The sequence below is a fragment of the Denticeps clupeoides genome, chromosome 10 (genome assembly GCF_900700375.1).
Source record: "Denticeps clupeoides chromosome 10, fDenClu1.1, whole genome shotgun sequence".
In the NCBI taxonomy this organism is placed as follows: Eukaryota; Metazoa; Chordata; class Actinopteri; order Clupeiformes; family Denticipitidae; genus Denticeps; species Denticeps clupeoides.
The window spans coordinates 18,929,694-18,954,018 of record NC_041716.1 but is presented as its reverse complement, the minus strand read 5'-3'; the positions used below and the strand labels follow the sequence as shown (position 1 = coordinate 18,954,018).

The window sequence follows — 24,325 nt, the reverse complement described above, 5'->3', positions numbered from 1 at the left end:
CTTCCAGATGTTTCTTTAGGTTGGATGTGGAGTCTTTTGACGCTGAGAGAAGCTTGGTTGCATTGCATGGTCAGATTTCGCCCATCACTTTCTTCTTTAAATGTGAAGTGGTGTCCGAATTTCCAAGTAAGAAATGCATTCCTACCCGGCCACTACTGGCTGTGTTGTGCTGGCTCTGGGTCCACCAACGTTCACAGGACGCTTACATTAGAGCCTCTTATTGCGTGTTTTGTTTGGGTTTCCAGTGTTCTGACGATTTATGCTGCTTGTCGAAAAGTGCTACCGTATAGGGTTCCATTTCAATTTGTACATTTCCAATAACTCCGATAAATCACTATAAATGGCACCAATACTCAGTCCATGTGTACTGTAAGAGTATAAAGATCATGGTGTAATAGTGAATTATATCATATTTATTTACAATTTCAGGGGTAAAATTTCAGCATGCGCAGATCTGTTAGGTAGACCAATTCGAAATTTCGACAGAACCTGTGTTATGCGCGGTCCACGCAGCATGGAATTAGCAAAATTAGAGAGGAGATAGAGAGGGGATAGCCTAACATATGAAACAGGAAAAGACCGCAGTGTAATCCATTTATTTCAACAAAGTAACTGTATTCTGATTATCACTCATTTATACGGTAACTGTAACGAAATACAGTTACTCATATTTTGCATTCTAAATAGGTAACACCGGTACATGTATTCCGTTACCCCCCAACACTGTCACACCTTACCCCTAGGTCATTTAAAAGTAAAAAGTAAAATGTCTCTTAGGACATATGTCATGAGCCATACCAATAAATCAACAATATCAAATAATATACTGGATATACACTGATTTAATATACATTGATCATTTATAGAAATTAACAAGTACAATTTATTCTTTATTTTATATGTATTTTCTTTGTATTAATACATGAAAAGCATCTTAGATAAGACATATGCAATTTTCGTTATCAAGAGTCATCAATTTGGAGGGTTTTAAAATTTTCAGTAGCTTAAGTTGTCTGCAGTACTTCAAATTCATCCGATAATAAAACTATCACAATGCAACATGATCCCTGAGGTGTACTGTACTGCATCAGTACATGGTCTTGGGCTACCAGTGACTAACCCATTAATTCAGCTTTGTTGTCTGTGTAGTTTGCTTGTGTATATGAGTTGGATTGGTCATCAGGTTTGGCTGTCGGGTCGCTCCTCCGCCGCTGCTCACTGATCCACTCGCCGGGATTAACGTCCATTTGCAGCATTTTCATGACCCACTTGTCTCGTCGAGCTCCATCGATAAACTCATCCAGAGAAAGCTCACCTGTAGACCGTAAATATTGGTCATCTGGGTAATTTAATAGCTTTTCCATTTGAATGAATAAACCCCTAAAGCTGCTTTACAATACTTTTATTAATCCAATACTGGAAATGATTAGCAACATTTAATTGCAATTATGCAGAAACAAAATGGTTTCTGATCCACTGGGCTTTTGTGAACTCTTAGCTGAACCAATACTTTGAAAAATGATGAACGTGAATTGTGTTCCCTCTTGCAAGGGTGAGTGGCTCTCCTGTATTTCAGTTACTCAACTGGTACGTATGGTACATGGTCTGTTTTGTTGCATGAACAAACATGTGTAAACAGAAAAAAAGAATAGCCGCCCCTTTCTAAGATAGTGGCATTCTGTAATTCTCACCATCCCCATTCTCATCCACCAGCTCAAATATTCGGTCTACCACTTGATCTGGGGTGAGCAAATTGCACTCTTCATCCAGCTCTCCATGGCATGCTTTCTTTAAGCGGTAGATCGACTGTGAAAAAAACAAAATACATTATGAATCTAAACCTACATAAAAGTTAAGAAAAACTAAAACCACCCTCAGCCTGCACATTACGTGCGAGCTTTTATTAATAATGTGTTAAAGCGCCAGTGTATTCCTGCTGCATCACCTGTATAATAGAGGTGATGCTGAATGCAGGGCAGATTATGAGGTTAAGGAGTGTGTGAGGTGTGTGTTAACATCTATCTGCCCTTGTAGGTGAAATATCTTATGCCAGGCAGAGAGGATTACAGGGAATGTCCTAGTGACATGATTAAGGAGCTACCTCCACAATCTCCTTCAGCTCTGTTTTGTCGATGCAGCCACTCCCATCCTTGTCGTACATTTTAAAAGTCCATTTTAACTTGTGTTCCAGTTTCCCTCTCAGGACAAGATTCAGTGCTGCCACATATTCTAGAAAATCGATGGTGTTGTCCTATGAAAAAAACAAAAACACTGTAAAAAGTCCAAAATAACGTTTTTGTCGTTTTTTTGGTTTTTATCAAACTGGGGTGCTTTGGTGGACTGAGATCATTTCTAGAAGTTCATTTTAAAAAAGCAATTTAAAACTGCTAAAATAATTATGCTTTTAAGTTAATGAAATCAAAATGTAAATGCAGGAAGATAGAATTAGAATTAAATACAGAATATATTTCAAAGAGTTTGAAGCAATTTAACAGAGAAAAATACATAAAACACACTATTGTTTGATTTTTTTTAGGCTGGTATGTCATTTAATTAATGTTAAGAAACATTTGAGAACCCACTTGTTTAAAAAGTATTTCAAATGAGTCTAACACTAACACACATACACAAAAAAAAATCTTAACAATTCCCTAGCATGTTCTATTCTTGACAAGTTAGGCCTTATCGGGGCTCTTAGTTTTGTGACTCAAAATCTATGGAAACCAAATGAGAATTGCTGGTGTCTTCCTCTTGTAAGTCACTTTGGATAAAAGTGTCTGCCAAGTAAATTAAAGTAAAGTAGTTTACACTATATCCAATAAACACATTTAGTAGCTTATAACCTACCCCATTCTTATCAAAAGCACGGAACATATTTTCTATGTAGTCCGCAGCCTCTGGGTTCTCAGTCACCCCAAAGAAGCTCTTGAACTCATGCATGAAGAGGGTCCCGCTGGGGCACTCCACTACAAACTTCTTGTACCATTCCTGTAGCTCAGCCACGTCAATCTCTTTGTCATCGTTCTCTTCACTGAGGCGTTGTCCCATTGCTCGAGGTTTTGGTTTTCCTAACAAAATATCTTCATATTGTAGAAGGTTCCACTGCTTGGGCCTCCTCTTTCTGAAAATCCCATTTACTCAGCAATCTTGAAATAATGTAATGTCATTCCACACGGCCAATTAAAAAAAAATTAAAAGGAGTTAAATAATAAAAAAAATATATAAAGTTTTAAGATTCTTTATGAAGGACAATGATGAGCAGGGTTATCGATATTCAGGTCTGATAATGGCCCCTTAGCTCAAGTGACAAAACAAGGGCTGAACTCCATCACATGATGACCTGGATTATTCACATCAACTCGTGTCCATATCAGTTAATCTGGGTGACTCAGACAGAGGCTTTGTCACCACTGGTCATGTAGAACGGTTCAGCCAAGGGTCTACACGTCTGACAAAGACCTCTGCTTACTTTGGATATCAAAGCATTAAGACATCAATCAATTCTATTGATTTCATATCATTTCAGATATTTGATTTGATTAATCATTTATTTAAAAAATGAATAGGAGAGGTCGCAGCAGGCAAACCATAGCAGCAAAATTTTTATAGGCACTGACAGAAAACAAACATTCCTGCATTCTTTGAGCAACAAAGTGAAGGAAGGCCACCTACCAGCAGATTTTGTGTGGACACTTTTGTCTGGCAAATCCGATGAGTCAGGGAGACATGACATTTTGTAATCCTTCTAGCTTCACAAGATACAAATGTCTATTTATAACTTCTTGTTTTTATTTAAACAGGATAAATGGAAGTGCCTTTTTTTTTTTAATTGAACCCGGATTCTGGGGTCCCAAGTCCGGATAAATGGAAAAAGTGTTGTGTCGGGAAGGGCAACCGGCTTAAAACTTTTGCCAAATCAATTGTGCGGACGACCAGACCGTTTGGTCCACTGTCGCGACCCCTGACAGGAACAACCAACGGTGGAGGAAGATTGAAGTGTCTCATTGCACTCATTGCGCATAATGACGTCAAAGCTTCCATTTATAAACCAAGAAGTATTCTAAACTCTTCGGAGTAGCCACCATTGGAAGATATAACAGCTGAACACACCTGTGGAATCCTTTGTAGAATAGAAATACTCTTCCCAACCGTATTACTGAAATTTCCATAAACTTGTTGCACTTGTAGGTTGCTTTGCTTTCATGGTTCTGTCCAGTTCATCCCAAACAAGTGCGTGTTGGCCACTCCATGTTTTCAAGTTTTTTTATAAGGTTCTTCTGCCATTATAATTGAATAATTTTAAGCCATTCATTGGACTTAAACTGTGTAACTTTCAATACAAAATATTCAAAAATGTTTGACCACTAGTGTATGTAATGTATGTATTAATTTTAGCTGGGACGTCTCTCTTTCCTCGCTGTTGACCTTTGAGGGTGCATTCCATTATGCTGACAGTTTGTTTCTTAGGGATGAGCTTTAGTAGCTTATAGCTGCCAAGGCCACCTGAAGAGCAGTTAAGTAAACTTCTCAGTGGGGCATTAGAGCCATCATGTCATAATTATGCATGGTGTCCTCTGCATATATTTACAGCTCATATCACTGAATACATTTCATTAAAACAGCGAGGTTTATATGTTTATTTTTCAAGGTCAAAGTGTATTTTAGGTTTTTTGGTTTGTTTAATCAATTTAATTGTGCATTTTAAAAGGGAACCATCGCTATTTCTTCTGTTAAACCTCTGCTGTGGCGTCTCAGGCGCTGCGATTTAATGCCGCTGCCTCTAGGTGTCGCTGTTGAATAAGTTGAGCAGGAGTTGCTCTCCACAATTCAGCAAATAGGAAGAAGACGGCAATAAAAAGCCTGGCAAAGAGGTGATGTCTTTTTTTTTTCATCCAGTATGTCAGCTGTGCAATTGCTAAAAACAATTCAGCAATTCTTTCCTAATCTCAGTAAAGTAGTATCCACACATCACCATAACTAACCTACATAGGAAGTAAATGCACTCCTGGCGTTCCCGTTTTGGACGTGATTTCCCCTGATGTCAGATCTATCGATGTTGTCGATTTTTCTGCCCTATCCAGAGATGCTCTAATGATGCCTGATAGGGCCCTTCTCTGGAAAATCTAATCTGGGCCAACACGGAGCCATCATTCTGTTTTTGTATCCTGGCCAAAGGGGGAATGGTACAACTGGACCAGGAAAATGTTGTTTATTAGGGAGACATTTTCTATATGTGTAGGTATGCAACACAGTACAAAAAAATGTCATATTTCATCTTCCTGAAAATGTCAGAAGCTGTGCTGGATTCAGAAACCCTCTGGATCCTGGTCTTCGTGGGCGAGAATTTAACAATGAGCCCAGATTTTTTTTTACATGTTGGTGATTGGGCTCAGGACGTATCATGACCTGTCATGAACACGCAAGATCCTGGATGGGAGTTCTGTGTATGGAGAACCCTGCTGGTTCCGTGGCTCTGAGTGACATTAGCTCAGCGCCGCTGCTCTGTTACCATAGCAGTGCAACGATCCAGTAAGAAACACTCAGATCTGTTTCTTTTTCAGAGACCGGACCTGACATTACACCTTTTTTCTAAAGATATCATCTGATTACATTACAAAACTGCACTTTACAAGCAGGCAGCTTATTAAAGAGCTTATAACTGGCTTAATAATATTTTTTTAAAAAGCCACATACGAGGTACAGATGCTATGCTGTGACATTTGGGTACTTTGTGGGAATCTCTATCCCTCATCCATTATAAATGGAGATGGCATTTTTCTCTGACTCATCTGGCAGGCGGCCTGAAAAACAACCAAAAAATCATCACACTTGAGGGGACGGCGCCAGTGGCCATCACTTCATTAAACAAACATGAAAGGGATGTTTGTGTGTCTGTGTGTGTTGAAATATTGCACACAAAGACAGCGGGATCAGACAGCAAGTTCAAATCTTTTTATTGGAGAAGTTGGAGAAGAGGCACTACCTCACATATAGGCACTGAACTACTGCACCGGAGTACCTGCCAACACTTTCTCAACCCCATCCCGGATTCAGCACACATCCGCCGTCCTCGGTTGGACACTCTGCTCCCGCACATTTGAACCCAGAGAGGAGACGCTTGGCAGTTTGTCTGCCCTTGGCTAGTCTTTGCTGCTGTTTTAGCTTTTCATTAATATCATGGTTGTTAAATGGAAATGTTGTGTCTGAGAATGTGGTAGATAAATAGATATCTGGTGGGATTTCACGTGGCAGCCTTAAAAATGCCAGCAGTCCAGGGTGGTGTAAATTGAGGGATTTTTGGTTTCCGAAATGAACCTTTTGGTCGACTCCTCAGTCACTGGATTCAAATGATTTCAGTGAAGTGCAGCCAGAAACCCCCTTTAAAAAGTGCCACGAGGTGTAGACACTGCACGCAGCGCAACACCATTCCTCTCAAATCCAGCTGGGTCCAGTTTCCCGAAAAGCATTTGTTTTCTGCTAAAAACGCACCGCTGGATGGATAGTGATTTAGAGCATGGTGAAAATGTCATTTGTTTTCAGAAATGCATAATTCCAACTTTTCGTACAGGGCATACATTTAATATATTTGTCTGTCTGTTGTGTCTTTGTGTGTTTTTGTGTCATCTTATTATTTTTCCTGTCATCTCTAAATGAAATTTCAAATATGAAAATTTATGTAAAAGTGAAAATTTATAAGACAGACTTGGATCTTACCAGGCTGCATCATTGCAGTTTACCCGTGCCAGCGTAATGGTCACAGTTCAGCTGTGCTAAAATCATTTTAATGTGATTTAAATGCAACCAAACATCTCAAGAAAAAAAAAAACTCCAAGATATTCAGAAAACAAAAATAACATTTCAATAATCTTGAGAAAGCTTGATGTTTCATCAAGTTTGATCAAGACAGAAAAAAACTATGCATGTCCTTCATGGAGGTTTCTGTGTCTGTGTCATCGTAAAATTCAGCTACAATCACCAACATTTTTGTCACTTTACTTTAACTTCTTGAATTAGATTATGAGAACAAATGACCTTTTTCATTTTTCATTTTGTTGAGGTGCACTAGAGTGAAACTCTTTCTTCTTTGATTTGGCATGAAGGATGTCAAAACCGTAAATTCCACCATCACTGAACACACACAGTTCATTTATAGGAAAAGAAAAAGAAAACACAAGACCAACACACGTAGGCACTATCAGAGACCTCCGAGACCCACCAAATACAACAGCACAGCACACAGTGGCCTCTGCAACGATGACGGGGGGGGCGACAGCACAGCCCCCTCGCACCTTTTCACAGATGAAGAAATAAAAAAGCAGAACACAAAGTAGAGAACATCTACCTGGTCAAATTCAGCACTGGGAGCACGTCGGTGGGGAAAAAGAGGCTTACACAAGCGTCTTCGCACGGCACAGGTTGGACACAGACGCGGGGCGAGAGCGTATGCCCACGTTGGCTTTTGTAGGGTTAAAGGTCAGGAGAACGTGCCTGGTGGAGAGTCCAGGAGAGCTGCGCCGCGCCGGTGACTCATACACCACGTTGCCATGTTAACGATGAGCCGGAAAAGGAGGTGTGTGTGTGTGTGTGTATGTATATATATATATATATATATTTATGACAGCGCGTTTTTCTCTTTTCTCCCAGACTTGAGGAGGTTCCAGACAGCCTCACAGCCCGAGAAGAGAGGAATAAGATGACACGGTTTGTGTGTGTGTGATCAGCGTCACCATGGAAAGGTGAAAATGTAAACAGCGTGGGCGCGTACATCTGTCTTTTATCGTTGTGTCTGCGTGAGGACGGCCAGGGGGATGAGCAACATGGCGTGAGCACAACCGCGCAGCCACACCCACACGACACGACTAAACCCCTGAATATATACGAGGAGATGAATATTTATGGGCATCTTGATAAGCACGGGGCACCATATGAGGTTGAGATTTAATCAATTCGACTGTCGTGTGTGCCATTTTCAGATGACATCGAAAACACAACCCCACACTGACACACACACACGCAATCCCTCTTTCATTATCTTTCACAACTATTCGTACGCAGCACTCCTCCGTGACAGGCACAAAAAAACGAAAAGATGTTTCATGTCTGAAAATAGGACATGCGTGCCAAAAGAGTGTGTGTGTGTGTGTTTCTCTCTGTGTTAGTGTGAGTGCAAAATCTGTTTTCAATTCTGATCAGCACATGACCTGTCATGTCACTTTTAACAAAATGGAGCGCTGCAGCAAGCAAAAAAGCATCATCCGTGTTCTGACAACAATTGATTTTCTTATAGAGCTTTCTTCTTGGGAGTAAACACACACACACACACACACACACACACTCCAATCCCTTATGATTGGGTAGTGATTCTACGTAACGCATAAAATACATTTTATTTTATCAACTGGCTGCTCACATAAAAAATAAAAATCCCTTCTGCGCCAGAGCCTGACCCCCATGCTACAGTGCAAGCCTCAGTTAGCCAGTGCAAGAGATCTCTCCTGCCCTCTGATGTGCTGAAATCACACATGCATTGCATACAAAACACACACACACACACACACACACACACACTCCTCCTGCTGTTTAGTATCCTTCTTTCCTTTAAGGTAGTAGAAAAAGTGCTAAATGCAGTGCTGCAGGCTGACACCGCAGCGGCTTGCGAATATGGCCCTAAGTTCCTTGTGAGTTTTCCAGAAAATTACCCTGCTGAGATCCTGAAAAAAAAAGTTGTCTTTAGTGGCGCCGACGCTGGCCACGCGCTCCTGAAGATGGTCTCCAGTGTTCGACGGGAATAGCTGAGGGCCCCTACAGTCGGGTAGGCGTGTCCATGAAATGTGCACTCGAGAGCGCCACACGGTACGTCCGTTGCTCGCATGTGTGCAGCACAGGTCACGGTGTTCTGCGTGTGTGTGCACGTGCGGTGGGGTCAGACGCTCTCTCTTAAACAGAGGGCCTCCACAGCGTCGCTGGGCCCTTGGGAGACCCCGCCGATGAGGAACAGCATGTTGAGGGTCTGCACAGAGGCGCAGGAGCAGCGTGGGGTGGGCAGGGGGGGCATGTACTCCCACCTCCTCTTCAGCGGGTTGTAGCACTCCACCGAGGCCAGGGGAGACGGCTCATTACCTGCCGACACAACACACACACACACACAAATAAACCAGTCTGTTTTCATGAATGCCAACTAACGCGCTCCCGTGGGAATCGTCACCTGTATAAAAAAATAGATTCTTTTGTATGCAAATATGAATAAACACTGACAAGACGACACGGGGACAGGATGGGCAGGACCGCTGATTTCTGTATGGGAATTTTCCACACAAGACAGGAGTGGCGTCTCAGAGGAAGTCACATGCAGAGCAGCGTGCTACGTTTGGGAAATGTGAAAGTCTGCGCTCATGTCAGACAGAAAGCTGACGGTCCATTTCGGCCGGCTGCTCCCAGCAAATTAGAGCAGTTAACCAGGTTCATCTGACCCGTGGCTACCACGCGGCTACAGAAATAAAACGCATCTTTTCCAGAATGCGACGCATTTTCACGTTTCATGCAGTTCATCCCATCACTCAGGAAGAAGGGGAGAAGGTTTTGGTTAAAAGAGCAGAAATGCTAAAAGGGGTTAGATGGGTGCCGATGCTGCCTTCGGTCATCTCCACCGCCACGCCGCTCCTCTGTAGTTCTCGCGATGACACGCGGCGATCAGAGTTACAAAATGACAGAACAAGAAACAGTCCACACACATCTTCTCTTTTGCAGAAGGTCAGCAGGATGAGGCCAAACGCGCAAGAGATGTTTTGCCTCCCGCCCCTCCGATGCGTCACACAGCACTAAGTTGTTCTGGTTTCCATGGAGACAGAAATTTCAAGCGCTGGTGATGTGGATGGAGGGGGGGCGCTGCTATTGTTACTGTAATTTCAGTGGAGAACAAAGTGGCCACGCTGGCCGTCATCAGGCGGCGGTTCCGGACATTAAAGTTGGAGAAGCGCTGCTGACGCCGGCGAGGAAGACCAGCGCCCTGCCACTTTGATTTCCCGCGCCGAGGCACAATGCCAGCTCACCCGTTTATGATTCACCACATCTTCCTCCCCCCACATCACGGTCGTCTCGCTGTTCTCCTGCGTCCACTCTGATCATTTCCGTCTTTCGTTAAACAGAAAAACAGGAACAAAATGAGCCTGGAAGGGAAGTTTGTACAGCTGCTGCTGCTGCTGCTGCTGCTTCCTCAGTCATCGCAATTCAATTCTCCAGAACAACATTGGTTTGCACAGATGATTTCAAGGGGTGAGCCTCATTAACACACACAGATCCATTTTTTCCAGCGTATGGGGCACTAACGTCACAAGTCTGAAATAAACGGATGGAAACGAGAAGTGACCGCTTGCAACTAACTACATACGAAGCACTTAAATTACGTGTAATTATTTCTTACACCCATTTCTTATAGCCCATAATAATGACTGACAGCTCTCACAGCTTTGAAGGAGTTGTGCAGCATCTACCTCCTCCCTCCGTTCTTTACACTCCGAACAAGCCACCACCAAGATAAACAGCGTAAGAGCACCTTCGCTCAAGCAGACGGGGGAACTGATGAATGGGCCACACGGCCCATACACACTACACCTGACACAGCAGCGGGAAAATGTGGCCCACACACACACACACACACACACTCCGTGCTGTTTAAGGTGGCGCTACTGCTCTCACGTGTTATCGGTAGAAGCTAAATTGCCGTAATTCATCCAGGGGAGTGGAAAATGTGGAAAAATAAGGTCTTACAAGTGTCTGAATATTTGTCAGTCAAAAGACTAGACCTAAGAATTCAGCAACTATAAACTGCACGGGAGGAAAAATACGAATATAAGAAAAGAAAAATAGCCACCTAGCTATCTTATTTATTTACAAATTACCGATCCTACCCACCAGAACAAAATGTAAGTATGATATAACAATAAAAATGAAGCAGTGATTAAAAAGATTAGCCAGAGAGCATTTGAGGAAGCCATTCTGGAAGTAATTAATAGTAATGAAACACGACGCGAAATTCCGTTGTCATTTTTCAGACACCTGAGTTCCACATGACATGCCCTCCAGAGGGTTGTTGGAGGGGAAATGATTTTACCTCCTAATGCAGAAGGTGCCGCAGCCATTGAAACCAACCAGTTAAAAGTGGCGAAGAAAAGCGGAGGGAGGGACCGACAGCGGAAGAAGACAAGACAATCAAAGCAGAAGGAGGTGAGAAGTGAGGAAATGCTGTGACAGTCCTGTGAGTCCCACCTCGGTTAATGAAATGCAGAAGCAGAGGTTGCTCCTGTGCCGTCTGCCACAAGTCCCTCGCATTTTTTCTCAGAAGACGGCAAATTCACTCCGTATCATTGTGTCCTCGGTTTTCATTTTTAAGCAGGAAAAGAAATCTCTGTCACCTACGCATACCATTCGGATTTATGAAAGGGAGGGAAATACTACTATTGTTTTCCTTCTCCGTGATGTAGTAAATCAGCATTTGTGACAGATTCCCAGCGCCGGGTATTGTCTCTTTCAGAGGCAATAAAAACCCTAATGAACAAATCAGTTGTTCAAATTGGCACGAGGAGCATGTGACCGCATGAGGAGCTCATTACTTACCCCACAACAGGTTAATGTTTCAGACACCAGAACGTCCTACAGCTTAAATGCAGCTGCTGTCAAGTTGCCAACCTGTGTACTAATGTGAAATTGGGGTTCGGGGGTATGCTTTAAATGAGATGACAAATAATCCAGTAATATTATATACACATCCATGACATAATAAAACATGCCAGCTGAATTTTTCTGCATTTGATGAGCAAAATTATTCATGAAGCAAGGATCAAGTAAGGCAAATAACTCACTTCATCAACGAATGTTCATTTAAAAAGTGCAGAATTACTGTTAATTATGTTCCAAATGACTGGAGAGCCAGGCCACATCCTGTGTCATGATTGTGTTCACTTGTTCTCATTAATTGCCCAAATCATTAATTAACATGTAGATAAGTCTGCCTCATGTGTCCAATCTTTGCTGTGCCTTTTCATACCTTGGTTTACCAGTTTTTTTTTTGGCCCATGTGTCATTTTATTTGTCTTGTTTGTAAAAATATATTTTTCTTCATGCAATTGCGCCTACTGCTTCTCCTCAAACATCACCCATAATGCATTTGACAGCACTGACATATTGCATTCCTCTAATCTCACTGCAGGTCAAAAATGGAAACAAAGGGTAAGACATGAATATTCACATATTCAGTTCATTGATCTTAGGATGGTTTCAGATTAAAGTCAGTGACAAGACTATTCTAATTTCAATCTTTCTTCTTATAAACAAATTTCTTGCAACAAACAATTTGATGCAATGTGTCCCCCTGTTCCTGAGGTATTCATGAATATATGAATTCAATAGCAACCAATTTGTACATAGACCTCCCTCTGTAACACGTTTTAAAAAATTGACAAATGTTTATAATTACCAATGGTTACAAGTAAAAATAAATTGTTCACCTATTTGATATTTTTTATGTTAATATGGTTATCAGTTATAAAAAAGCTGAAGAATAAGTAGAACTGAATTTGTATTTGAAACCTTGACCTCGGTTTGGGTTCAGACCTGTGAGTTGCTTACCTAACCCACCAGCAGCGATGACTCTGCCACCCAGACATCCAGCCACAAAATCTGCTCTTTTCTCCCTCATGCGAGAGCTCCGTGTGGGCTTCAACCAGACCCCTGCAGATGGGAAACATCAACATTTCAACATCAGCACCAGGGTGAACTGCACTGCAGACTGCTCTACATACATCAGGACTGTGTGTCTGGCCTTCATGCAAACCTGTCCAGGTCTGCAACTGCATAACAATGTGAGCTGTTGTGTGTGGGGCAGAATGATCCTAATAACATCAAACAAAGACAAGTGACAGAGTAGCAAAGCTCTGGCAAAAGGCGCTAACATGGAACTCATCTGAAATGGCATGTTGCTCTCAGACAGGGACTGAAACAGCACTTCACAGCTCAGTTAACCGAACATAAAATGCACAGAAACCGAAGATTGCCTGTAAACATGTTACAAATAGTCACACACAATAAAAATGTTATGTTTGTTCCACCTTTGTGTCAAGTTCCCTTAAGCCAGTGTATGGGGCACGTCATTGTGGGGGGCTATGCTAAATGGAACAGTGCAATAGTTGATAACATTACTCAATATTACAGAGGTAGTATGTGTGTGTCAGTCCAAAGGGGAACGTTCCTGAGTGTTCAGGTGTCTGATACACTGTGGAAACAAGCTATTGCATGGTCTGGCAGTGAGGGCCCGAATGCTTTGGTGCCTTTTTTTCTGGATGGCAGGAGGATGAAGAGTGCATGTGAGGGGTGTGTAGAGTCCTTCACAATGCTGGTGGCGTTCCTGATGCGGCGTGTGTTGTAAATGTCCATTATGGAGGGAAGAGAGATTCAATAGGGTCTTGCGGGTCCAATATGGTGCATTTCCCAAACCAGACAGTAATGCAGCTGGTCAGAATGTTCTCAATAGTCCTTTTAAAGAAAGTGGTGAGAATGGGTGGTGTGTGATGGGCTTTCCTCAGCCTCCACAGGAAGTAGAGATGCTGCTGGACTTTCTTGGCTGTTGAACTGGTGTTGAGAGTCCAGGAGAGGTTCTCCTCTAGATGAACACCGAGAAAATTTGTATTTCCACACAAGATCCATGTTCAGTAAGGTCCCTCTGTTCTTTTCTGAAGTCAACAATCATCTCTTTAGTCCACATTCAGAAATAAATTGTTGACCTTACACCAGTCCGTCAGTCGTTGGACCTCCACTCTGTACGCTGATTCATTGTTCTTGCTGATGAGACCCTCCACAGTTGTGTCATCAGCGAGCTTGATGATGTGGTTGGAATTGTGCATGGGTCGTGGGTCAGCAGGGTGAAAAGCATTGGACTGAGCACACAGCCTTGTGGAGCTCCAGTGCTCAGTATGGTGGTGCTGGAGATACTGTTCCCGATCTGCACAGACTGAGGTCTGTCTCTCAGTCAAGAAGTCCCAGATCCAGTTGCAGAGGGAAGTGTTCAGGCCCAGCAGGCTCAGCTTCAGTGCGTATCAGTGGGTGAGGGTCTGTTCCAGGGTGGTGGCGATGGCATCGTCCGTGGAGCAGTTCGGATGATAGGCAAATTGCAGTGGGTCTAGGGTGGAGGGTCTTCATATGTTTCATGACACTGAAGACTTCTTCGGCACGGGCATGATGGTGGTGGCCTTGAGACACGTTGGAACAATGGCGGTGCTCAGTGAAATGTTGAGAACTGTCGGTGAGAACATCTGCCAGCTGGTCTGTACATTCTCTGAGCATCTTCCAGGGATGTTCCTGGTCCAGCATCCTTTCATCAGTTAACTCCGTAAAGAGTTTTCCACAAGTCCACCGTGGTTAGACACAGCACCTGATCACTAGAAGGAGGGTTGGATTTCCTCGCAGTCACATCGTTCTGTTTGTCGAATCGAACATAGAAGTCATTCAGTGCATGTGGTAGGGAGGGGTCACTGTCACAGGTGGAGGTTTTAGTCCTGTAGTTTGTGTCACCGCTGTCCTGGAAGTTGCTGTAGATTTTCTGCCTGTGTGCATGCTTTGCTGCTCTAATGGCTCGAGACAGTTTGGCCCTCGCTGATCTTAGGGCCACCTTGTCACCTTCCTGAAGGCGGCATCTTGAGCTTTGAGCAGTTCACATACAAAGGTTAAACTGGTGGTGGGTAGGGTGGTAGTAGCCTAGTGGGTAACACACTCGCCTATGAACCAGAAGACCCAGGTTCAAATGCCACTTACTACCATTGTGTCCCTGAGCAAGACACTTAAAGTGGTTCCAGGGTTGCTCTGGATAAGGGCGTCTGATAAATGCTGTAAATCTAAATATAAACTTTTTTTAGCGCACAGGAAAAGGCTTTGCTTCTAATTTTAAAGTGTTCATGCTGTTAATAGTTATTTGATAACTTTGCAGCATGTGAGTGTGAACCGTGAACAATGCTAGCGTACGCTAAGGCTACATCAGAGACGTGTGTGTTTGTTTACTACTTATGCATGGTATGAAAATAAAAATATGTAACGCATATTTTGATGTATATTTCTGTTGTATATTTTTAGAGGAATGGAGATGGAAATAAAAGAGTGAAGTGAACAGTAAAATCTACTACTGTCTCCGACACTCATTCGACCAGCCTCACGTTAACTGTCCTGTCTAGTCACGCGTGATGAGGTCACTTGCATTTCCATCCAATGTCCTTTGGACCTAATCAGCTTCCATCTAACCCTCTCCCTGCAATCAGGAAATACCGAAATGAACAAAAATGCAGTATTTTTTATGAATGACGACAAAAGTTTCCAGACTCATATTATCCATCATCTATTTTAATTTCAGAATGATTTCACCTTATCCAATTAGTTTGTTTAAAAAAAATATATATATGTAGATTTTGAAAAGAGTATTTGAAAAAAAACATGTTCAGAGGAAAATGAATGCCCTTTGCCTCTCAGGGGCAAAAGCCACTTACCCACGCTCACTCCACACTCACTCAGTCCATCTATCACCACAAAAGAAATCTATCAAACTAATTCCTTCCTTGTCCAGGGATGGACTGTGTGTGTGTGTGTGTGTGTGTTGGGGGGGTTTATGCTCCATGAATCACCTTAAGCTGTCCTAGCGTCTCAGGCGGGAGAGATAACAGTCCGCCCTTAGTCCTTTACCTTCTGAAAAAATCCAGCACTGTGCCCTTTCATCCTGTTCCATCCTGTTCTTGGGCTGTCTGCAATTCTTTTCCTCTGTGCTGTACATCAGCCATAGATTTAAAGCCCGTCTGTGATGCTTTCTGTCTCTGTCTCTACATTTCCTCCTTGCTGTCTTCATCTTGTGTCTGTGCTAAAAGCCGGCTGCTGAAAATGACATATCATGGAAATGCGAAATAAGATAGCAGGTTCAGGGGCGCTGGGTGGATTTCACAGGCAAACCCATTGGCCCATCCTCATTCCTCTCACAGGAAACAGAACCCTCCTCAGCATCAGACATACAAATCCACACTGTTCTGGCAGGTCGGACTGCAAGCGGCCTTGGATTTTTTGCTGATCCTGCCGTTTCTAAATCTGGCTCTAGAACTGGAACCAGTTGTCAGAACATGCATCATACATCAATTACCTTCAGACAAGAACAGGTAAAATGGAATTCTTTTCCAGTAAAATACCCATATTTGACAGAGCATGAATTAGCCAGCAGATCAGATTTTGTGCATTGCACATATAAGGCCCTGTGCTATTTATACATTGTCATGTAACATGTGGATAACATGGATCATCATATTCGAACTGTTGATGCAACCCAGCTGACGTGAGTAAAATTTTGCATATTGAGTACTTTGAAACTCAATTTTCAATGCAATAAAACAGTAAATTATTACAAATTATTACAACAAAATGTAATTTCAAATCTGCTGTATAGATTCTACAGTATGCAGAAAGCTTCTTTAAAAGAAGAGTACAGCAAATCTAAAGGAACACATTGTTTGTTTTCTGATATCCCTACAAAGCCATGACCTCTCTAATAGAAGACCAAAAGATCTTACTTCCATGTAGTTACTGCACTAATAACATTTAGTCACTAAGGATGAGATGTACAGTCATGGCCAAAAGTTGAGAATGACAAAGTTTTTTTACAAAGTTTGCTGCTTCAGTGATTTTAGATCTTTTAACAGTTGTTTCTGTAGCGTATTGAAGTATTAATCAATGCTTGGGTTTGTCAGAATTAGTGGGTTTTTGTTTGTCTACCTGCCTCTTGAGGATTGACCACAAGTTCTCAGTTGGATTAAGATCCAGGGAGTTTCCTGGCCATGGACCCAACATTTAAATGTTTTGTTCCCTAAGCCACTCAGTTCTCACTTATGGCATGGTCCAAAAAAAGGCATTGTTCTTCACCAAACTGGACTTGCATGGTTGGGAGAAGTTACTGTTGAAGGATGTTTTGGTACCATTCTTTATTCATGGCTGTGTTCTTGGTTAAAATTGTGAGTAAGACCACTCCCTTGGATGAGAAGCAGCCCCACACATGATTATTGGCATGAGAGAAGACTGATGGTAGTGCTCACCTTTTCTTCTCCGGACAATCTTTTTTCCATACGCCCCAGACAATTGGAAAGGGAAAATGACGTTACCTCAGTCCTCAGCAGTCCAATCCCTGTACTTTATGCAGAATATCAGTCTGTCCATGATGTTTTTCTTGGAGAGAAGCGTCTTCTTTCAGATTCAGATGGATTCTTGTTCAGATGGATATTCTTGAAGTGTTTGTAGTAATAGGGTAAATGCTCACTCAGCCGCGCAAAATCTTCCAATAACCAGGATTACTTTTCATAATATGTGTCACGCCGGAGGGGTGGTGATGCGTAGGATGGCAGTGTCACTAAACACATGCAGAAACACATGCAGACACCAGGCCGTCCTCCAAAAGTCTTCACCACACTGTGCGTGCAGATGCCCTCACACCTGCCTGCTGACATTCCTGAGCAAGCTCTGCACTAGAAGCATCCCAATCCTGCAGCTGAAGCATCTTTAGTAGGCTGTCCTGGTGCTTGCTGGACTTGGGCATCCTAAAGCTTTCTTCATGACACTTGAACGTCTCTCCTTGAAGTTTTTGATGATCCGATAAATGGTTGATTTAGGTGTGATCTTAGTAGCAGAAATATCCTTGCCTGTGAAGCCTTTTTTATGCAGTGCAATGATTTCTGCATGTGTAACTATGGTTAAAAGAGGGAGAACAATTTCAAGCATCACCCTCCTTTTAAAGCATCCAGTCTGCTGTTCTAACTCAGTCAGCATGACAGAATGATCTCCAGCCTTGTGCTCCTCAACACTCTCACTTGTATTAATGAGAGGATCACTGAAATGTCCTTTTGTGGCAGGACTGAAATTCAGTAGAAATGTTTTCATCTGATCACTCTTCATACCATAAAATAAAAACGGAAGCAGCAAACTTCGTGAAAACAAGTATTTGTGTCATTCTCAAAACATTTGGCCACGACTGTATATGGTGTTGGGCTTTTAAAGGGCAAATCGAGGTTAAACCAAATGTTGCTCTTTAACAAATGTATTTTATCCCCAACAGAATGAGCTTTATAGGGCTAAACGAGGCTGGGGTGAAATCTGTCTTGAGAGGGGGTAAAGCTTTGAGAGATTGCCTCATGGGAGGCTGGGGAGAAGGGGTCTCCCAGGCACCAGTGCTGAGAGGCCACACACGGTGAGGCCTATGGATTCTGCGACACTGTGGGGGAAAAAGATAAGCTCATTGAAAAATGATAGGGCTTTCAGCTAGGGGAACTGTGGGAAGGAGATAGAGTGAGGGAGGGAGCAAGAAGGGAAGAGAGAGGGTGCAGGGGGTAGCAGCGGTTAAGTAGGCATGCACAATTTTTCTATTCCACTTTGCCTGCTGCAATGTAGAGATAAATTGTCTGAAATTGACTGTGTGGGTATGTGTGTCTCCAGCTTGGTCAACCTCTGGACCACCTCTCACCCGTATCTCTGTGCAGTCTGGCTGCAGATGCCGGAACTGATATAGTAGTGAAAAGGCACCAGATATCCGAGCCTCAGCAATCAACCACAACTCAGCTGAGACCCACTTTGTGCTCCTTCAGTCAAATCAGACTGGGTATAAAAAAGAAATATTTTTTACCCTGTACTGCTTTCATCAGCAGCCTGTCTGAGGCCACAGGACTGTCTGGACTGATGTCTGCAGAGTGGTAGAGATGGTGCTACACCTGCTGTCATCCCTATTTCAATGACCATTCTCACTGATGGGAATATTCCTCTAGGATGAATAAAAACTCCTTTAAACTGTCTCTCTGGACAGATGCAGCTCTCAGCTAAGGTCAAAAACACCTGAGCCAGGTACAGACGTCTGTAGCACATAAGCAGTCAGATAAAAGGACTTGGGAGCCTGGAGTTCTGCATTATTGGTTATGTTGTCTCCTTTCATCTCCTACCGTTATGGGTCGCCACAGTGGACCAACGGATGTTCTTCCTGACTCAACCCTCCCCATTTACCCATGCTTAACCGGCACCAAGACCAACACGGTCACGTTCGTCCCCAGTGGCTGTTATAGAAACACTTAATAACACACACACACACACACACACACACACACACTCAACCTCCTTAGCCATTTCTCTGTGGAGGACGCTATCAAGGGAGGCACAGACAGACGTGTCCATCTCTGGGGTTCGGAAGCTGAGCTGCAGATTGATTGAAGTTTGAGCAGGCAGAGAACAATGACCCAGCTGGTGCGCATTTATTCAAAGCCCAGAAATCACTCCTGCACTCTGTCACACACATAAACACACACTGCACAAAACCAGAAATGCAATGCTGCCCCTTACTACTCCGCCTATGGGGTAAGACACTTGCCTATGAACCAGAAGACCACAGGTGTCTTCTCACAGGTGAGAAAGACACTTTTCCCTGCAACTACTGATTATAAGTCGCTCTGGATAAGGGCGTCTGATAAATGCTGTAAAATGTAAATTGTATTCATTATTTTAGCTTTTCACTCACCCTTTGCCACAGGTGAATGTTTGCCTTTGTTTTATCATATCGGCCATTGAACATCCTTTATCTCCTGAAGAACATATCCACATATACAGTGGAGGAGCTTCAGCTCCCTCCATAGGTTTTATATTGGATTAAGGTCAGGAGACTGACTAGGCCACTCCATGACCTTAATGTGCTTCTTCTTGAGCCACTCCTTTGTTGCCTTTGCTGTATGTTTTGGGTCATTGTCGTGCTGAAACACCCATCCACGACCCATTTTCAATTTCCTGCCAGAGGGAAGGAGGTTGTCGCTCAGGATTTTACGATACATGGCTCCGTCCATTTTCCCGTTGATGCGGTGAAGTTGTCCTGTGCCCGTAGCAGAAAAACACCCCCAAATCAAAATGTTTCCACCTCCATGCTTGACAGTAGGGACGGTGTTTTGGGGGTCATAGGCAGCATTTTTCTTTCTCCAAACACGGCGAGTTGAGTTAATGCCAAAGAGCTCAATTTTGATCTCATCTGACCACTGCACCTTCTCCCAGTCACTCTCTGAATCATTCAGGAGTTCATTGGCAAACTTCAGACGGGCCTGCACATGTGCCTTCTTGAGCAGGGGGACCTTGTGAGCACTACAGGATTTTAATCCATTGCGGTGTAATGTGTTTAAAATGGTTTTCTTGGTGACTGGTCCCAGCTACTTTGAGGTTATTAACTAACCTGTCACCTTCTCTCCCAGCTTCTTGCTAATGGTTTTGTAATCCATTCCAGCCTTGTGCAGGTCTACAATTTTGTCTCTGAAATCCTTGGACAGCTCTTTGGTCTTTCCCATGTTGGAGAGTGTGGAGTTTGCCTGATTGATTGATTCTGTGGACAGGTGTCTTTTATACAGGTGACTAGTTAAGACAGGTGTCATTAATGAGGGGGACTAATTGAGTAGGCGTGTCTAACCACTCTGTGGGAGCCAGAACTCAATGAAATGCAAATCAGTTTCTATCTTTTATTTAAAGTTATTCTCCTTTTGATGTGCTATCTGTCACTGTTAAATAAACCTACCATTAAAATGATACTGTTCTGAGACTTTCATTTCTTTGTCATTGGACAAACTTACAAAATCAGCGAGGGGTCAAATAATTATTTCCTCCACTGTATGTCATATACTTTAGGCCTGTCTATTTCAAAGGACGAGAACTGGGACGTAAGTGACCTTTCAGCAACTTTACAGGATTATGAAACATTAAAACATTATCAAAATTAGCGAATTGACTTAAATGAATGTGTGAATTTATTTGTGTCTGGAGATACAATGATGCTATGGCTTTTTGGACAGTCACCCAATATCTCCTTGTCATATGGACGCAAGTGCTTGACTTCACAAGACAGGGTTTACTAACAATACAAGGACAATACATGGTACATAGACGTGGACAAGGGAATGACCGGCCAGCGCTTGAGTGGAAACAAGGTGCATTTATCCTAGAAACAGCAGGTCAGAACGACTAGGAAATCCGGAACACACAGATGTACAATACAAAGCCCCTCCCAACATCCGAGTCCTGACCAGCCACATTGGTCGGAAAGGAAACAAAAGGAAATTGAAACAAACCGCAGGCATGTGTCAAATCAACAGGAACTGAAACAACTCAAGAATAATGTCAGTGTCAGGTACCACGTTAATGCAGCAGCCCTTTTCTGCCCTTTTGTTATAACAGCTCGGCAGCTGTCCATGACCAAGAACCCTGTTGTCAGGCTGATTGGTGCTGGCAGGGAGCCCACCATCACCCAGTCATGAAAATGGGGTGTTGTGTGTAAAAGTCTGAGGAAAAAAAAAAATTATTTAATCAATTTAGGAATAAGGCTGTAACATAACAAAATGGGGAAAAAGTGATGCTCTCTGAATACTTTCTGTATGCACTGTAGAATTTTGCTGCCAGGTAAGGAGTCAGCTCCAGTCCAGGTTCAGCATGCCTGATCCTGCTCATCAAGGGCTGATCCCTTGAGATGAATCAAGTGTGTCTGGACAGTAAAAACCTTGTTTGTACACTGAGATTATTATCATTATTCCCCACTTAAAATGCACCTCTATGTAGTTAAAGTTAATACTCTAACTAGGTGTGTGTGTGTGTTTGTTGACTGCAGCGTTAATAGCAAAATATTTTCTTTATTTTATTTTATGTAAAAATTAATCTATTTTGTGAGAACCACTGGCTAAGAACAATATTACCATACTGGTCCACATATAATACAATATGCAGACATATTACAAAAAATATTTGTTGCTATTTGCTATTTATTGCCTAAACCATATATGTAAGATGACACCAACATGACACTGATTTAAATTCAGGCTGATATGGGCATTTCTGGGTCATTTCTTTTATGACAGTATGGCAGCAGTTCATGCAGGGAACAGTGCCCGTTGTATTTGGGTTTTCTAATATCAGCCTCTAGAATGGAGATATTTTAGAGGTGCTGACCATAGCCTCTGATTATAATGATTTATACTTTAGCTCATATGAACTGTCGCTCTTGCAAACACTCATAGTAACAAGCAAATCAACCCCACGATGCCGTATCCCGGAGCCTAATGTCACTTCGGTAGGCTGCTGGCTGAGGAGACAAATTTAGCATCGTAATTCAGTTTACTCTGCTCGCCAGGCCTTTCATTTTTAGCCCCTATGGTTTGCAGCACGCTGTTTATTCTAATGCATTTCCTTCCATCCGGCTCTTCCCACAGTTTATTGCTCGTAACATATACATATTCAATTTCCTGACATGCTCTTTGGCTCCAAAAGCAATATGTCAAAGTGTTTGATTGGTGGTAAAGCCGTGAATACGAAAGAGCAAAGGCTCAACATTCCCCAGTCCAGTAGCATTCTAAAGACTGAAATATAGTTTAATCACACGCTTTCATTTGTCACATTAACAGAATCCCCATGTAGGATTAATTACAACTTGGAACAGTGAGTCAGTGTCAGCTGCATTAATGCAAAAATGTACAAAAGAGCTTTCCTTATGTTCAGTGAGCACCACGTACTGACTGCAGACCGTGATGTGACCCTGTAATCATAGGCTGCTTCATAAGGGCACAGCTGTTATTTATGCCAGTGAACAAGTCTGAACAGAAAACTCATTTCCCCCTCCATTTTCTTACCAAACAGCTATTAATACCATTGCACTGAAAAAATCACTGTCTGAAACAAAATGTTGTGCACTGCTGATAATTGTGCTTGAGCCCTCACATTGGTACATTTACAGCATTTATCAGATGCCCTTATCCAGAGCAACTTACAATAGTTAGTGGACAGGAACAGTCCCCCCCTGGAGCAACGTATGGTTATGTGTCTTGCTCAGGGACACAAAGGTAGTAAGTGGGATTTGAACCTGGGTCTTCTGGTTCATAGGCGAGTGTGTTACCCGCTAGGCTACTACTTCCCAGTGTTACATATAGAATATAAAGAAGAATATAAAGAGATGTCCTCTGCGTTTAACCCATCACCCTGAGTGAGCAGTGGGCAGCCACGGCAGGCGCCCGGGGAGCAGTGTGTGGGGACGGTGCTTTGCTCAGTGGCACCTCAGTGGCACCTTGGCGGATCGGGATTCGAACCGGCAACCTTCTGATTACGGGGCCGCTTCCTTAACCGCTAGGCCACCACCACCTTCCAGAGGTTCTCTTGTAGTCTAATTTAAGGCAATTTTTAACTAAGTACTGTTTGCTCATTTCATCTGATGGAATGCCACTGTAGCTGATACGATAATATTAAACAGGGAATCATGGACATTGCTAGCTAGGGCAGACTATGAAAAAACAACAACTCGCAAAAAAAGGTAGCATTTACACTCATAAAGACTAAATTGAGCCTGTGGCAAGAGTCTGGGACCCAGTCTGGTTTTCTGCTGCTTCACGGTTCGACGTGTTTTACATTCAGAGATGGTATCCTGCCTGCCTTGGCATTAAGGTGTTGCCATTTGAAATACTCTGCTGCCTTCATTTGTTGGATATGTTCCATTTTTCTGACCATTCTCAGTAAACCCTACAGATGGTTATGCATAAACATCCCAGTAGATCAGCAGTTTCTGAAATACTCAGACAAGCTTGTCTAGCACCAACAATCATGTAATGTTCACTTAAATCCCATCCCCCATTGTGATGCTCAGTTTGAACTTCACTGTGTTGTCTTCACCATGTAATGTTGTCACTGCCATGTAATAAGCAATTTGTGTTAATCTTGTGTTAATCATACTGTAAATTAAACAGAGAATATCTCCACAACTGCATGGTCTACTATTATAATTTTTTTAATTCTAAATCAAAACGCTCCTGAAAGTACTCCAGGATGTAGGAATCAGCATATATGTCAACTGGGTCAGAGAAAATGACGATGGAGCACTGAAGAAAATGAAAAAGAAAGTTATTCATGGAAATAACTTCAACAACACCGGTGCGGCAGGGGTGTGTCTGCCGATCCATTTAGAATTTACTTACTATCGGACGTTGTCCTGCAGAATTTTTCTCGTGATGTTCATTTATGTTCAAGGCTTTGTGTTTTGTTTAGGCAGTTTTGTTTTTTGCGTGACTTTAGTCGAGATTCTCCACGTTAAGACGATATGTGATATGTATGAATTGGTCCATGTTTATGTACATTATGTGTGAATGTATTATACATACAGTAGATATGCACATAGCAGCAAGAAATAAAGAAATGCAACAAGATGAGTGACAGACATACAGGCTGACTGGGTGAAGAGAGTGTGAAGCAGGATTTTATGATTCAGCACAGGACTGAA

At 42.6% G+C, this 24,325-nt stretch overlaps 2 protein-coding genes across 5 annotated transcripts in view; both read right to left on the bottom strand.

Annotated features, from left to right (window-relative positions):
- Window positions 1-824: 824 nt before the first annotated feature.
- Window positions 825-3,328, bottom strand: guca1b (guanylate cyclase activator 1B). Its single transcript, XM_028993300.1, has 4 exons — window positions 2,848-3,328; window positions 2,102-2,251; window positions 1,692-1,806; window positions 825-1,315 (listed from the first exon to the last, which is right to left on the bottom strand). The coding sequence occupies exons 1-4, from the start codon at window positions 3,046-3,048 to the stop codon at window positions 1,116-1,118; spliced, it is 666 nt and encodes a 221-aa protein (XP_028849133.1). The 5' UTR covers window positions 3,049-3,328; the 3' UTR covers window positions 825-1,115.
- A 4,279-nt stretch (window positions 3,329-7,607) lies between these two features.
- Window positions 7,608-24,325, bottom strand: part of klhdc8b (kelch domain containing 8B) — a 96,830-nt gene continuing 80,112 nt past the window's right edge. For 2 of the 4 annotated variants that reach the window (XM_028994314.1, XM_028994313.1), the window contains 2 exons: window positions 12,625-12,726; window positions 7,608-9,120 (listed from right to left, as the gene is read on the bottom strand). In XM_028994314.1, the coding sequence (XP_028850147.1) occupies window positions 8,924-9,120; window positions 12,625-12,726 (299 nt within the window). In that variant the 3' untranslated portion in view covers window positions 7,608-8,923. Of the gene's footprint in view, window positions 9,121-10,049; window positions 12,727-24,325 lie in introns of all 4 variants that reach the window. The other 2 variants (XR_003751076.1, XR_003751075.1) reach the window with 2 other exon arrangements.

Bases quoted from the DNA above. Each gene is read 5' to 3' on its own strand.
- guca1b (XM_028993300.1), bottom strand. From the start codon at position 3,048: ATGGGACAACGCCTCAGTGAAGAGAACGATGACAAAGAGATTGACGTG. The intron at 2,252-2,847 runs GTAGGTTATAAG...TTTTTTTCATAG, and splicing joins GTGCTTTTGATAAGAATGGG to GACAACACCATCGATTTTCT. The intron at 1,807-2,101 runs GTAGCTCCTTAA...TTTTTTTCACAG, and splicing joins AGCTGAAGGAGATTGTGGAG to TCGATCTACCGCTTAAAGAA.